Source organism: Pygoscelis adeliae, unplaced genomic scaffold (assembly GCF_000699105.1).
Source record: "Pygoscelis adeliae isolate BGI_AS28 unplaced genomic scaffold, ASM69910v1 Scaffold226, whole genome shotgun sequence".
NCBI lineage: Eukaryota > Metazoa > Chordata > Aves > Sphenisciformes > Spheniscidae > Pygoscelis > Pygoscelis adeliae.
The window spans coordinates 954,312-968,642 of NW_008824983.1; the positions used below are offsets into that span (position 1 = coordinate 954,312).

Sequence of the window (14,331 nt, forward strand, 5' to 3'; positions counted from 1 at the left end):
GCTCTCTACAGCATCCTGAGGAGGGGAAGCAGAGAGGGAGGTGGTGAGCTCTTCTCCCTGGTATCCAGTGATAGGACGCGTGGGAATGGCTCAAAGCTGCATCAGGGGAGGTTCGGACTTGACATAAGGAAACATTTCTTTACCAAGAGGGTGGTCAAACACTGGAACATGCTTCCTAGAGAGGTGGTCGATGCCCCAAGCCTGTCAATGTTTAAGAGGCATTTGGACAATGCCCTTAATAACATGCTTTAACTTGGTCAGCCCTGAATTGGTCAGGCAGTTGAACTAGATGACCGTTGTAGGTCACTTCCAACTGAAATAGTCTATTCTATAGTCTATTCTATTCTATAGGTGGCTGTAGCACACTGGCTCATTGGCTGATGTCTCATCCTTAAACTTGGGAGGTTTGTTTTCCCTTGTAGCTGTTTTCTCCTCACCTGTTAAAAGTGGTAATGTGGATGTTTTGCAGCGGTGCTCCATACCGTGGTATCTGACTCTGTCACCTGTATTAACATGGTTATCCTCCCAACCTGTTGGTGAGGTGTCAGTACTATTACCCTTGTTCTAAAAGCCTCAGAGAGGTTAAGTGACTTCCTCCATCTCATCCATGGGGTCCTCAGCCTGCTAAGCACAACTTCATCCTTACTCTCTCATGGATCTCCAAGACAGCCATCAGGTTACTTTTGGTTTCTGTGTTATGAGATAATGTCTTTTTATTGGAATTTTTAAACAACTCCAAGGAAAATAACTTATTAACAGATGGGAAAATAATTGAATTCACAAAGTAAAAACTGAACTAAACTTAGGAAAGCTCTGGACATCTTTTCACAGGGGAGTCTGCTGCTCTCTTATTTTGACTGTTTCTCTAAAGCTGACAATTCATTTTACATTAGCAAATGCTTTAGGGAAATCCCATGTGCTTGCAGCCTCTGCAATAATAAAGCTAGATGTTAGTAAATAGTTAATGTTGTGGGACACTGGGATGTCAGCCAAATCCTCTCATTTTCTTTAATGTTTTCTAAGAGCTTGTCTGAAAGGTATTTGCAAGCAACACAATACTTCACAGATTGAACTTCTTATGGCTGGCACTCCTCTTTGTCCTCATTCTATGCACTGCCCACTTGTCCTCCTTAAATTTGCTCCCCTGACCTGACATGTTAACAGTCACTGGCCCCAGAGCTTTATTTTTCTTGTGCGATCCTATGCAGAAGCCTATCGTCTTAAGAGATTAATAGAATTCCTCTTAAAAATGACTCTGCCAAAGTCCGTGCTCACTAGTTCATTAGTTCAAGAAACATTCAGTTCAGATATCCAATTATCCAAATTGCTGAAGCCAATATACCTGGTCCAAAAATTGAGACCTTCATCTCATTCAATGGAGACCTTCACTTAGTTCTCACCACCTGAATCCAAACCAAAATTGCCTTCCTGGTTTAAACCTCTCTCCTTGGACTAGCTTCACCATCTTTTTCTCCTGTCACAACATTCACCAACTATTGCCCGCACTCCCAGCTAATCTTGGCTTTCTCTCATACTCTGCAGCTGGGGCCTGCTATCCCCTTCACAGGGTCTGGATCCTTTCTTCTTTTCCTCTAAGTCAATGTATCTTAACTTAAAGCTACCTCTACTGTCTCCAGTCTTGAAAACATACCCACACCCACACCCACCAGTGCCATTTTACTTCACTAAAGCGAAGTGCTATGTATTTCTGCAGGTAGGACACATACAGCTCTTTAAATCTTGGCCTGAGAAGTTTAGGTTCAAGCACATTAAGCAACATATATAATATGCTAATCTCCATAGTATACCTCATCCATAAAAAGATACGTGGCAATTTGCAGAGCTCAGAGCACTGAAAAACCTTGGAGCTCCTTATTAAGTAAGATATGACAAATGTCCACCAAATTAAGCAACAAAACAAGTTGTTGCTTCACTCCATTTTCTGAATAAAGTTTGCGCTTCCCCACCACCGGTAGCAGATATTTATGAGTAGCCTGAGGGGCTTGTATTTAACAAGACATGCGCGCAAGAAGAAACAATGCAGGGATCAGGCTTTAACTCCACGTAACAGCAAAACTCAGTGATGCAGCATGGCATGAAGGTCTACCTGTGCTTGTCCGCCTGAGTGCAGCGGGGGGTGCGGCGAGGTCTGGTGATGTGCCGGGTGCGCGTGAAGGTGCGAGTGGGAGTGGTGGTGGGGATGATTCTGCTGGTGATGAGGCTGAGGATGAGGATGGTGCGCCGGATGCTGGTGTTGATGCGGGTATGAGTGATGAGGTGGCAGTGTCTGGTGCTGATGAGGATGTGAGTGCATATGATGGTGTGGCGTCTGGTCCTGCCGTGAACTCATCATTTCCATCATGTGGCCCATGGTGTTCATATTCCCGTTCGACATGGCGGCAGGATGATGAGTCAGCGCTGCCTTCAGTCTCTGGAACAGAACAAGGCAGAAAATTCAACATTCATACATGACGATCCAAGCAATCAGAATAAGATTTCTGCTGTTGTAGAAACGGTGCCTTGTCCTGTGTTTTGAGATTCATTTAGTTTTTTTCTTGCTGTTCCCTTGATAAAAGGCATCTTATTTCAGTTTGAGAAAGAACATATTCTTGGGCTTTAATCTAGTTTTCCACTGTAAATATGTAAAGATATAAACATCTGAACTGAAGTTTAACAGTTACACATTTCCTACTGTGCTGTTGAGGAAAAATAACTGGCTCTCATCCTTTTCTCTTTGGCCAGCTCAGTAGCGTTAGCTTCATCAAGCTTGTATTCTTGCAACTTTTACAAAGGAAAGTCTGATTAAAATAAAGGTGAAACAAAGTTTCCCTCTTGTTTTTACTACAGATATTATTTAAAAGACTCATTGATAAATATATTGCATTGACCTGGTCAACCTTTTCATCAGAAAGACAGGAAAATAATGAGGGTAGCCTCAACCTGATCTTTTTTCTTTGCTGTAAAGTTCAAAGATCTGCTGTGTTGTTATCGCATGCTAATCCCTCTCTACGTTTTGTACTCCTCATGTTTTGTACTGTCACTGGATTGGGCCCTGGAGTCCTGACCAGGGCAAAACTCTCCTTAATATCAATGGGATTCATTCAACTTTTACCTGAACACCACCAAAGGGCAATGGGAAGGGCTGCCACATTTTGGACTGCAGGATAGGGCCCTTGCATACTAAAGCTACAGCTGAAATACAGAGAAAAAATGGTTCCCTTTCAGCATGATTACAGGGCCATCCCAAAGCTGTGAGCCGTACTGGCATACAGGCATCTCACTGGTGTCATCCTACCCTTGGACTAGTGAAATCACCGGTGTCCTAGAAGAGTGTGCCAAAGGTAGAGCCTGACAGATGTCATCTAGGAGAAGGGCTCCTTCCAAACCATGGAAACCTCCTTCGCATCCATGGTTCTGTGTCTTGCTCAATGTAGAACATTCTTTACAGGCAGCCACCCAAGACCTCTTTACATTTTTAAAGAAGTCAGCGTAAGCTTGGTTTACTCTCACTAATGCAAGTAATTAGTCAGCAGAAAATGGTACGATAAAAATGGAACGAAGGAGGTCCACGGTATCACTTGATGCCAGACTAGCATGATCTGAATAACCCATGAACAAGCTCAGAATTCATTATCCTGTCAGAGGATATAATGAATAGCAGATAGCTCATCAGTAAGAGATGCCACCTGTAGAATAGCCAGCAAGAAACAGCAGTGGTATGAGGAACAGAGGTGTGCCTTTCCCCATAGCAGTTATCTGTGGGTCACAGATGACGGTCAGAAGATCCTACAAGCCAACATAGCTAAAATCTGCCAGTGGAGGAGCAATTACCAGATTGAACTGCTTTTTGGTTTTGTCTTTAAAGCAAAGAGAGTGACTGCCAGGACACTCAGAACCTATAGATGGGAATTTCAGTCTACTTTATATTGAAATAACATCTGTCTGTGCAACTCCACTGCAAGGCCACAGGTAAAGCCTCCTACGTTCAAAGCTGCTACGCTATTGTGTTTGTGCACCTGGGAGTGAGGAAGAAACAAATTCTTATGGAGAAAAAAAAAGAAAAATATTAGAGAAAAAAGAGAAGGTTGTGGAAGGCAAAAAGAAGTAGCAGGGTCAATTCAAAGTATCATCCTCAAATTTTTATATCCCACATGTTTTTGCAGATTTCATGAAGGTCATTCCACTGAGACACTCTAATAGATCCATTAATCCAAATTTGGTGGCTTATTTCACTAACGATCAATTGGCTGAACAAGACTTTAAAAAAAAGAAAAGATACATTTGCAAAACACATCAGTGCCTCAGTTTGCGTGAAGGAAAACTAGACTGATGACTTTTAAGAAGTTTCCTTAAGAAAGCCTATCAAACCATGACTGCATTATGGCATGTGTCACAACCTGACGATCGTCTCAAAAAGAGATCGAGGCAGCTATGGCAGCGAAGTTAAATACCTCCTTCCCTACCTCTAAAGTCAGAACGGAGCTCAATCTAACATCAATAGCAGTAACCCATCCTGGGTATAAAATGGAGGATTTGAGCAGCTGTCGTCCTTAACGTTTCCGAATTCAAGCGCTACCCTGGTTACTGCAAGCAGCTCTTCACAATGCTCAGAATAATTGGTGTTACCCAGGAGTGTATCAGGAAAAATATGGAAAACAACACATGAATAAGTCAAGTCATTCTGCACGTCATTCTTCTTCAAAACTCGCTAAGACCTTTTTCATGGGGCTCAGCCACCACGCAGATCTAAGCCAAAGCACCAACAAAAGCTGTCGTAACTTCGTTTTCTGAATCAAAATGCAAAAAACCCCAAGCTCTCATTAGCCAGAAGTTTTGTGTGATGAATACCTAACAAAATCTACCAATGCTATATTTGTCAAAGACCTCTGAAACTGAACTGCAGCATGTCTTATTCTAAACTGCAGACTTTCAAAGCCAAAAAAAAAAAAAAGGAGGGAAAAACTTCATCTGCGAATAAACATTTTTTTTCAGCTGTAAAAACTGTGGCTTATTAGTGTGGCGCGACTTCAAGGAGAATAAATTATTTTGTTTTCTTTCCATAGCCCCTTCTACCACATCCATTTATTTGAGATAGCAAATCAAGAGAGACAGTGAGAGGTCTGACATGCAGCTGGTTTCAGTCAATAGGGGTCATTTCCATTTGGTCTGTGTATTTTACAAGCTCCTTGTTCACTGTTCCCAATGGGAGGGTGGGCCAGCTGCCCTGGATCCCAGTCCTGGTAAGAAACCAGCTCTCTACCTCATCCTGTCCCAGCGCAGCGACAGCCATCACCCGGCCCTTGCATCCCTTCAACTTCGTGCTTAGATCAGCTCCGCAGCAGCGAGAGCCCTGCCTGCACACGCACCCGGAGCAACATTTATCTTCCATTAACCCGTCACTGCTGCCCATCAGAAACATTTGGGGAATGATAAACATTTTTTTTTTCGTTTGGTCTTCAGCGAGATCAATTGTTTTGGATGTTTTAGTTAGAGCACAGGGAGGGAAAATCACCAGAACTTGGTGAACTCTTTGCATTGAGTATGTGTAGAGCAGGAAGGGCAGGCTGCATTTTTGTTATTGTTCTTTTTATGTGCGCTAATTGCAAACAGCTGTTTTAGTTTAGTGTCAAATAAAAAGCGATGGCGTCAAAACTGAGCTTACTGGACTGACTACATTAGCAAATCCCCTCTAGAATGAAACGGTAACCCAGGACCTGATCCTGTGGCCATTCAGTTTTTCAGGAACCGTGTGACTGACTTCACCAGAGCCTGCGGGTACCTGGCGGTTCACAAATTGGGGCTGAAACAGAGGACTCACTACTCAGATCTGCTCTCACCAAAACCCGAAATTTCTGCTAACCTCTGTGGCAGGTTTTTTAGGGCACAATCCCTCTTCTCTCCCTTTCATAGCACAATTTTCAAAAAAATCCCCACCAATCTCAAGCCAAGAGGAAATGCAGGTGCTCATCTTACCTGGCTTTTGGCCCTTACTGATTGTTTTTATTATTTCATCAAAGTAACATAGTGGCTAGCATCAGTTACAGCTGATTTCCACTTGATCATGACATTCCCATTAATGGCTGTCAGTGACACAGACGACATGAGAAATCTTTCACAGAGAACAGCCTGCTTTGCCTCTGATCAAGTGAATAAAGAAAATTCCCTTTGATCCTACAGGAAGCCAGAAGCACATAAACTCTCATCTTTGTTGGTTAGGAGGAAATAGAAACAGCGGATATTAGTGCTCCACAGGTATGAGTGTTGTGTTCCCTGTGCTATTGCTCATGGTAATGCCCCTAACTGACACATTTACTCTGAAGCCACCTCATTGAATGTCACATGAAGTTAACACCTCAAAGAAGTTACCATTGTACCTGGAATATTGGGTTTTTTGGAAACAGGCAGTTTTCACAGTGCTTCCTCCATCTAAAGCCTGACATCATGGTGCAGTGAATTGCTTGATGTTTCCTTTTATCAACATAGATGATATGTTGATATCAATTTATTCGCTGAACATCTTTGGGCAAACCCTAAGTCTGCCAAAAATGAGCTACAAGCATTTGAGATCATGAATGAAAAATATTATCAGCTTCCCTAACACTTCTGCAGTTCAGGATCTTGCTGCTTTCTAATTTTTTCTCTATCATGACATGTATTTCAAGATTGCCTTGGGTTTTGCCCCACCTTTCTTTCTCCAAAATTGCTAGTGAAAAACAGACAGCACTTTTTTCAGTTCGTTAGAAGAAGAAAAAAAAAAAAAGATAAATAAAACTGTAAATTTGGAGATTGCTTTTCCCACAACTAAAAACTCAAATAATTTCGGGGTTTTCATATGTATATAAATATTTATAATATTTATAGCATGTTATATTTATAGTACAACAGGCTATAAATATTATATGCCATAATCTGTATATGACAATAAACTACAACTTTCTCCCATTTATTCCTCTGTGGAGAAATGATAAAAATCTCCTCCAATTTTACAGATGTTATTACCTGAGTGGTCTGTGCTTGCATCAAACAATAAGCTATTATATCGTCCAGCTGAATTTTAGGTTGGGACAGACATGGAGTGCTGGTTTTGAATAAGATTGAATTGTTCTGAATTGTTCTGCATTGCTGCACTCAGAAAAAAAACCTCTCTTCCCCTTCTGGTCTGCATGCCCAAATCCCACTAAATTAGAGAAGAGACAAGACCAGCTGTAGTGTCAGCTTAATGTCTGGTATATTCTTATCAGGAGATTATATCAGACCCCTACAGGCAGACGGAATATGATCTCAAAGATATTTTCTTGCACTAGTCCCTATTATACAGGAGTGTAATAAGTTCCCCACAGGTGATAGAAGAGACTAGAGAGGGGTGGGAAATCAGAAAACAACACAGACATCAAGCATCCCCACACATCTCCAATTAGGTAGCAACCTCAGGGTAAAAATCTTGATTAGCCAAACTTCATGGCAAGCATAGCGTTGACTTCAGTGGCACTAATATTGTTTTCTCATCCGCAATGGTCAAGTTTTCTTTTTTACTCGTGCTCCTCTGAGCATCATACCCAAGATGAATACACAGAGTTAAGCCGGTGGCAGCTAAAGCTGCGAGCAGAACTTCACCCAGCGTATTTCAGAGCATCACACTGAGTTTTATCCTTTCCTCCAACTATGACTGTGGTGAGAGAACTTAAGCATGAATGTCACTCAGGTCTTTTATAGTTGGCTGCTTACAAGTATTTCACAGTGTAAATAACAGAAACCACTCTTTGCAAATGTTCCACTCGCATTCATAAAAGCAAATCGGAGGCGATTCATCTCCAACCAATAAGTGAACTGCAGATACTTATGAGCACATTTCAGAGACTGGCGATTAGAAAGTCTCTGATGCCACATTAAATGCTTGTTCCTACATTTCTTGCGCAGTAAAATACAGTCCTGCATATTGACTGAAGGAGGAGTGAGGTGTGCGAAGGACAGGAAATCCAGAACCGAAGTGACACATTAAACTAATGTAAAGAGAAAAGGGGGATGCATTTAATTCACAACTTGCCAGTAAACAGTGCCAAACTGCTAATCTTCTAATTATTCTCAGGCTGTTTGGCAAATCTGAATTATACTTTTCCCTTCCTTTGTGCTTTCTTCCCTACTTAGTCGGATTTTGTAACAACATGAACAATGGATTGTCATCCAGCTTTCAGTGCAGCTTCGCCTCTAATAAAAACAACAAATTTGCTCCCTTGTCCTTCCAAACGCAAACTGAATTAAAATTCAGCAGAAAGCAGCGAGAATCAACTGCAAACAATCAAAGCGGCAATAAAACTAATAGACACCATGCTGCTCAAGGATGGGTCAGCTGCAAGAGCTGCGTCGGTGTCCCTGAACTCGGGGCACGGAGGAGCTCTGAGCAGCCATGCTTGCCGGTGACATTAGTACCAGCGACACCTCTCCGGACGACTGCCTGTTTCGAGTAATCCAATGCAGGTCACAGCCAGGGCGGCCCAAGGGTACTCTGACAGAACTGCCATCTTCTGGTGACAGCATTTCATTGAGAATGCCCACGGCTCCAGGGACAGCAGAAAACACGAGTGAGTTTACATCCCCTCTCCACCCAGCAATTTCCTTCTGTTCATCTCAAAGCACCTTGCAAAGGAGATAAGCATCGTTATCCTCGTGCAATGCACCACCTTTTCAAGGATTAGAAACAGAAAAATACTAAATTCTCCATACCTATTCTACCCGCATTTTTAAGGAACAAGTAAATTATAATTAAGACAGAAAATACACTGAAAGTACGGTTTGTGCTTCTCACTATATACTATTTCTTGCATGAATCATTTCTCAATGCAGTGTTAAACAACTGGATTTGATTTGCACAGGAGTCAGGAAATGTAAAGTTCAAAAAATCAAACCCCTAATTCCCACCAAGTCTAAGTCAATCCCTGCATGTGTATCCGTGACAAGGGATATTTAATTATGTAATCACACAACAGACAGCAAAGTGATTTATTACTGGCAAGTGGTGTCATATAATTTCAACATACAATACCAATGGAAGGATCCAAAAAATACAACCAGCTTCTGCCTGATTTCCCCTCTGTGTGCCAGAGTCCAAAAGGAAAGCTGCTACTTAGCTGCTACCTACCCCTGGAGAGGCAGGTTTCTGACAGCAAATTGCCTGACACTTTGGGGATTAATTGCCTCTGCTATCAGTAGGCAGGCACGTACCTAATCGGCATCCTAATTCTCCAGATAGACAGTCTTTTGGTGAGTTATCCTACCAGATTCATCTGTGGGATATTCCCATGCATGCTAGGTTGTCACCCATGGAAAACGCAGAAAAAGGAGATGGCAATAAAATCACTCAGTGTTAATAGCACCCTGCAGGAAAGTGGGAAAACTTGAGCTCGAGGGGACCTGAGACTGTACTGCCAATCTTCCAGATCTATTCTCTAACACCTGTATTACAGATCATTCCTGAGCCAAGAGACCATGGACTCTTTCTTCACATTGGACATAAAACACTTTGGCAAAGCCTCTGGCAAAAGGGCTGGAGCTCAGGTCTTTCTCACTCCCGCAAGCAAACGCTGAAACCAGGTTTCTAAAATCATGTTCCCATCTTCTAGTACAATGCAAGTGGGAAGTGCTTGTTCAGCGCTTGGACTGCTATATATATATCTTGCCTGAGTCCACAATGAACATTTATGAATGTATTAAATGAGAAAAGTGGGAATTGATTTCAGAGGAAGTTTGGGGAATTTCCTCTACAAGCCAGATACGGAGGAAATCCTCAAATCAGAGCACTCTCTAATGCTGGAAAGAACACTGTGGGTTTGAGTATTTTAATCTGTACTCAAAGATCAGACAGGATTAGCACCGCAAAAATCTCTCTGCAGAATACTGCTCTGAAGCCTCGAGACCCCTTACAGAGTGACTTCAGTTGCTTGCCGAGGATGCAAGTTGCTTGCTTTCCTTTTCCCTCTCACAAGCATAATATACACACCAAGGACATGAGAAAGGCGGGTTCAAAGTCTTTCTCTGTCAGAAGATTTCTGAACTTTCATCGCCCACCTCTCACTAAGGCTGATTATGATTAAGTAATTCATATTCAAAGAAAAATGCCATCCAAGTATATAAAACTTGGGTGTGTTATTTTTCCTTCACTGGTGTGATTTTTGAATACTTGTTTTTCCTGGATTAAACCCAGCACATTTAAAGGGCTACTAGCAAGCCAGAAATGGGATACATGTGCACTTAAAAGTGCTTTGATTTCATCCCAGATGTGCAGTGCTCAAGGGCGTACACACAGAAACACACATGCGCGCGCGCACACACACACACTGACTGCGTAGAGGATATGATCTGAGCTGTAGATTTTGTTTCAAGATTATACCAACCAGACTCTGAAACATAAAACCAAACCCCTGACCACTTACAGCCATTAGGGATCCCAGGGCTCTTTGTGAAAGAGTATTGATGTTCATTAGCCTACTGGCCCGACTGGAGAATTCAATGCAGGTAATTAGACATTGTCTCATTACCACGTAGTTTCAGGTGAAGTTATTTTTCTCCTTTGTTACTAAAGTTAAGTGATTCCTGAAACATTTTTAAAGCATTCGTGGGTTTTTTTTTTCCTGAAGAAATGACTAGAATTTAAAGTACGGTACAGGGACATATAAAATGACAATGTTCTTACCGGTTACTTCACTTTTTTAAAAGCTGAATTCCAGCATTTGACCCAAAAAAATGAAAATAACATTTTAATTCAGCAGACAGCTTTCAATTATCTGCCTATGAAAACCTAGTGACTAGCGACTTTTTAAATACATGCACTCACATAGGGCATGTAGTACATAGATACAAACCGTAAAGAGTGTGAATAGGTTCACTTAGTGCCAATTTTTGCTGTAATAGAATAATCTATGCTGAGAGTTATCTGCATGGATATCATGAATATTCAGCATTCAACATACCAGTGTTGATATGTACTGTCCTTTTGCACCCTCATGCAAGGTCTCTTACGCCCTCCCACCTTTCCCCATATTCTCCCCGACTTCATCCCTCAGGCTGCTGCCCTCCACCGTGCCCCCTTTGTTCTTCACCTGCAATGCCATCCCCTCCATTCATACACAGCTCAAGTTGCTGCCTTGTTTTTCACCACCCCGTGTGTATCAGCTGCTTTTGAACAGCAGTATCTTGGGTCAGACGCATTGAATTTCAAAGCCACTTGAGGCTCCAGGAACAGCAACATCTCAATCCTCTACCAGACACCAGCTAGCTACTCTATCAGTGCCACGAGGTTTTTTAATACACTTTAGGATAGCTACAGTGTGAAACAAGACATAAGAAGAATCAAACCCCAAAATATTTTTTTAGTGGAAAAAAGAAAGCGTGACTGTGATTGACACTAACAGGCTTTACTTTGTGTTTGGAGGGGCTAGGAGTGCATCCCCACACACTTCCCATGGCTCGGTTGACAAGCAATGACTTACTAAAATGCAGTATTTCAGCTGCTCACTCTCTTCTAGATGGTATGCTTACTCTTTGGCAATACTGCTTTTCAGAGCAACGTGTCAGAGCAAACCAAAAAAACAACCTTCCCCAGGGGAGGGAAGGATACTGCCTGCTTGGTAAGTCGTTGACTCATCCTGCCATTTCTGGGCAGCTGGATTTGGCTTCCCTACAGCACGTACCACAGGATACAGAACAAATTTGCATGGGTCAGGGGCCTGGCTAGACCCACAGTTGTGGTGGCTGTCACACAAGGAGGATTTCCTTTCCTTTCCGGCATTGAGTGACAGGTACAGAGTATCCTGCCTCACTTGATTATGGACTCTTCCCTGTCCCCCTTGCCTAAGGGAAGGAGGGCAGAAATAACCACTTAAGGGCAAATTCCTGGCAGAGGTGCCCTGCCTGGGGATAGGCAGGCAGAGGGTGCCCGCAGCACCCTGTACCCTGAGGGAGGCAGAACGGGTTGTGCGTCGGGTGAGCATCCTCCACGGGGACAGGTTGATGCTAGACCCAGACACCTTCCCACCTACCAGAAGCAGCTGCCAGGATCACAGAAACAGGCAACTCCTGCACACCAGTTATCCATCGTGCTCACCGAGCTTCACAGCATGGACAAGTCTTCTGAAAAGTACGTCAGGGATCTGGCTGCTCCTGCCATTGCCCTACCTTCCTTTTTTCAGTATTTCTTGTGTACTTCTACCGAGTATGGGAGAAAGGCATAAATACCGTCTTGTTTTGGTGCTTAACACATTTTCCTGTCTCCTCTCTCAGCCCTGCCGACAGCATTATCCATCTTCCTGACACCACCATTGTCTGATTCATTTGACATATGCACCAGAAAAAAATGTCATGTTCTGAACAAGATCATAGTGCTGTGATCTCATTCCCATCTCAGACTCCTCAGCGACTCCACAGCACCTCCCATTTCTTGCTGCTTTAGAGAGGGACGGGGAAGCTTTCCCAGCATGCTCGCTGGGAAGCTTATAGAGGAGATGCGGTAAGGGAAACCAAGCGAGCAAAGGCACACAAGCACTTACACAAGTATGTTGGAAATCAAGGTAATGCAATAGAAACTTTAGCTATTTGCCTCCTACCTAGAGTGTGAAGCAGCAAAATCTTTCTTGTCTCCTGTTACTTAGGGCTGTTGAGGCACTCTACGTAGATATGTGTTATTTCCAAAAGGGAACAGCAGTTTGAGAGGTGATGGCAGGGACATCCTGACTGTATTATGGACATCGCTGAGTCCTTCTGTCCCATTGTTTTCCTCTCTTTTGAAACTAAAAAGCCTCATGCACTACCCACCTCTGTGGCATTCAGGACTAAGGGTTATGATGAAGTTCTCCCTTGCGGCTGGCATGCCAGCAAGTCACTGTAAGGCTTGCTGATGCCTTGTCTCCTCCTGTTCGGTCGCACCTCTCCTTGCCCCTCATGTGTGGCTTCTGCCTCGGCCACAGGATTTCACAATTTAAAGGCAATTAAGAGATCGCTGTGCGCTGGCAGCTGAGGCACAAGCAGTCTCGCCCCAAACATGTGCCCCGTGCTCCCACAGCCTCCATCCCTCTTTCCCACCGAGCTATGGGAACGGCAGCATCCCACCGCTGCCTACAGCCTTAATAACCCATTAGCAGCCTGGCCAAATAAGTTACTCTCTCACGGCTACTTCTCTTTGGAGATCTGCCAAAGGAGAAAAGACAAGGGGCGAGGAGGGTGGAGGCAAACCAAATCGGGGGCTTGGGTGGACAGGGGAAGGGGAAAGGGGGGAGAAGAGTTGGAGAGGAAAGGTTGAGGCAGCTAATTTTTTCATTTTTTCCCTGTGGTTAAAGCATTGACAGATAATTTATCACACATTTTGATGGTGCTCCAGCTGGCAGGGAAAAGAGCTATCTGCTTATTAATTCAATTAGCCTGCTTATTTATCAGTGGAGGGCGAGAAGGTGCAGTCACAGGCCAAACCGTGCCAGTCTCAGACCGCCTGCTGTCGGGCTGAGAGGACGACCGGGAGTGGGAACATCCCAGCCCGGCTGCTCCGGCCAGTGCACTCATCGCTGCATTATCTCAGGCCTCCTGAGGTAAGAAAAGTAAAACACAAAATACAAAATTTAACAGCATACATTATGCACATCAACGAATGCGCAAGCAGGCTTACAACTGGAGCCGCACGGCTTTGCTGCCACCACTTCAGTGCCCTAAAAGTATTTGTTATGTCTGACATTCTGCCCAGAACTGATTTTTTAATTCATTAAAACAGATGAATACACTTTGAATTTGGAGTTCAATGGGGATAGTGTTCAGACCAACACAACAACACAGTGCCGAGCTGCCAGAGGGGGTAGGAGAGGGCAAGAAGGGTGCTGCCCAGGTACCCACCACCATTTGCCATCTTTGAAAAGTCGACGTTTGTGAGGGAGGAAGAAAACAGAGGGGGGAAAAAAGGCCGGTATTGGAATGGCACAGAAGTGCCCTGAACTAGGAAAGCATTTCGGAGGGCTGGAATAGCCGTGAGGCTACAGCAAGGTCTCCCTGCTCTCTAACTGCAGGCAGGGTTAGTATTGCTTTGGTTTTGGTCAGAGCCAGGTATTGTCACAATTTTCCTCTGACTCGTCTTCAGTCTGCCCTGCTCCATCCACGGCCCACTTCTTTGCCCTATGGGGCTGCCTATCTAGGACTACCAGGTTTCTTTCCCACTCATTAAAAAGTCCAAGACTTCTGACGAAGCTCCAAATTCAGAAAACATTGTGCAAAATGCTGCTTGGAGCTATCTAAGCTGAGGTGTTTCTAACCACACAAAGTATGTGAAAAATCCATGATGATGGAGAGCAATTTCCCTAC

At 43.5% G+C, this 14,331-nt stretch overlaps 1 protein-coding gene across 1 annotated transcript in view; it reads right to left on the bottom strand.

The window, feature by feature from the left end:
* Window positions 1-14,331, bottom strand: part of CREB5 (cAMP responsive element binding protein 5) — a 215,814-nt gene that overhangs the window by 8,763 nt on the left and 192,720 nt on the right. Inside the window, exon 7 of the mRNA XM_009325703.1 lies at window positions 2,108-2,431. Within this exon, the coding sequence (XP_009323978.1) occupies window positions 2,108-2,431 (324 nt within the window). The remainder of the gene's footprint in view (window positions 1-2,107; window positions 2,432-14,331) is intronic.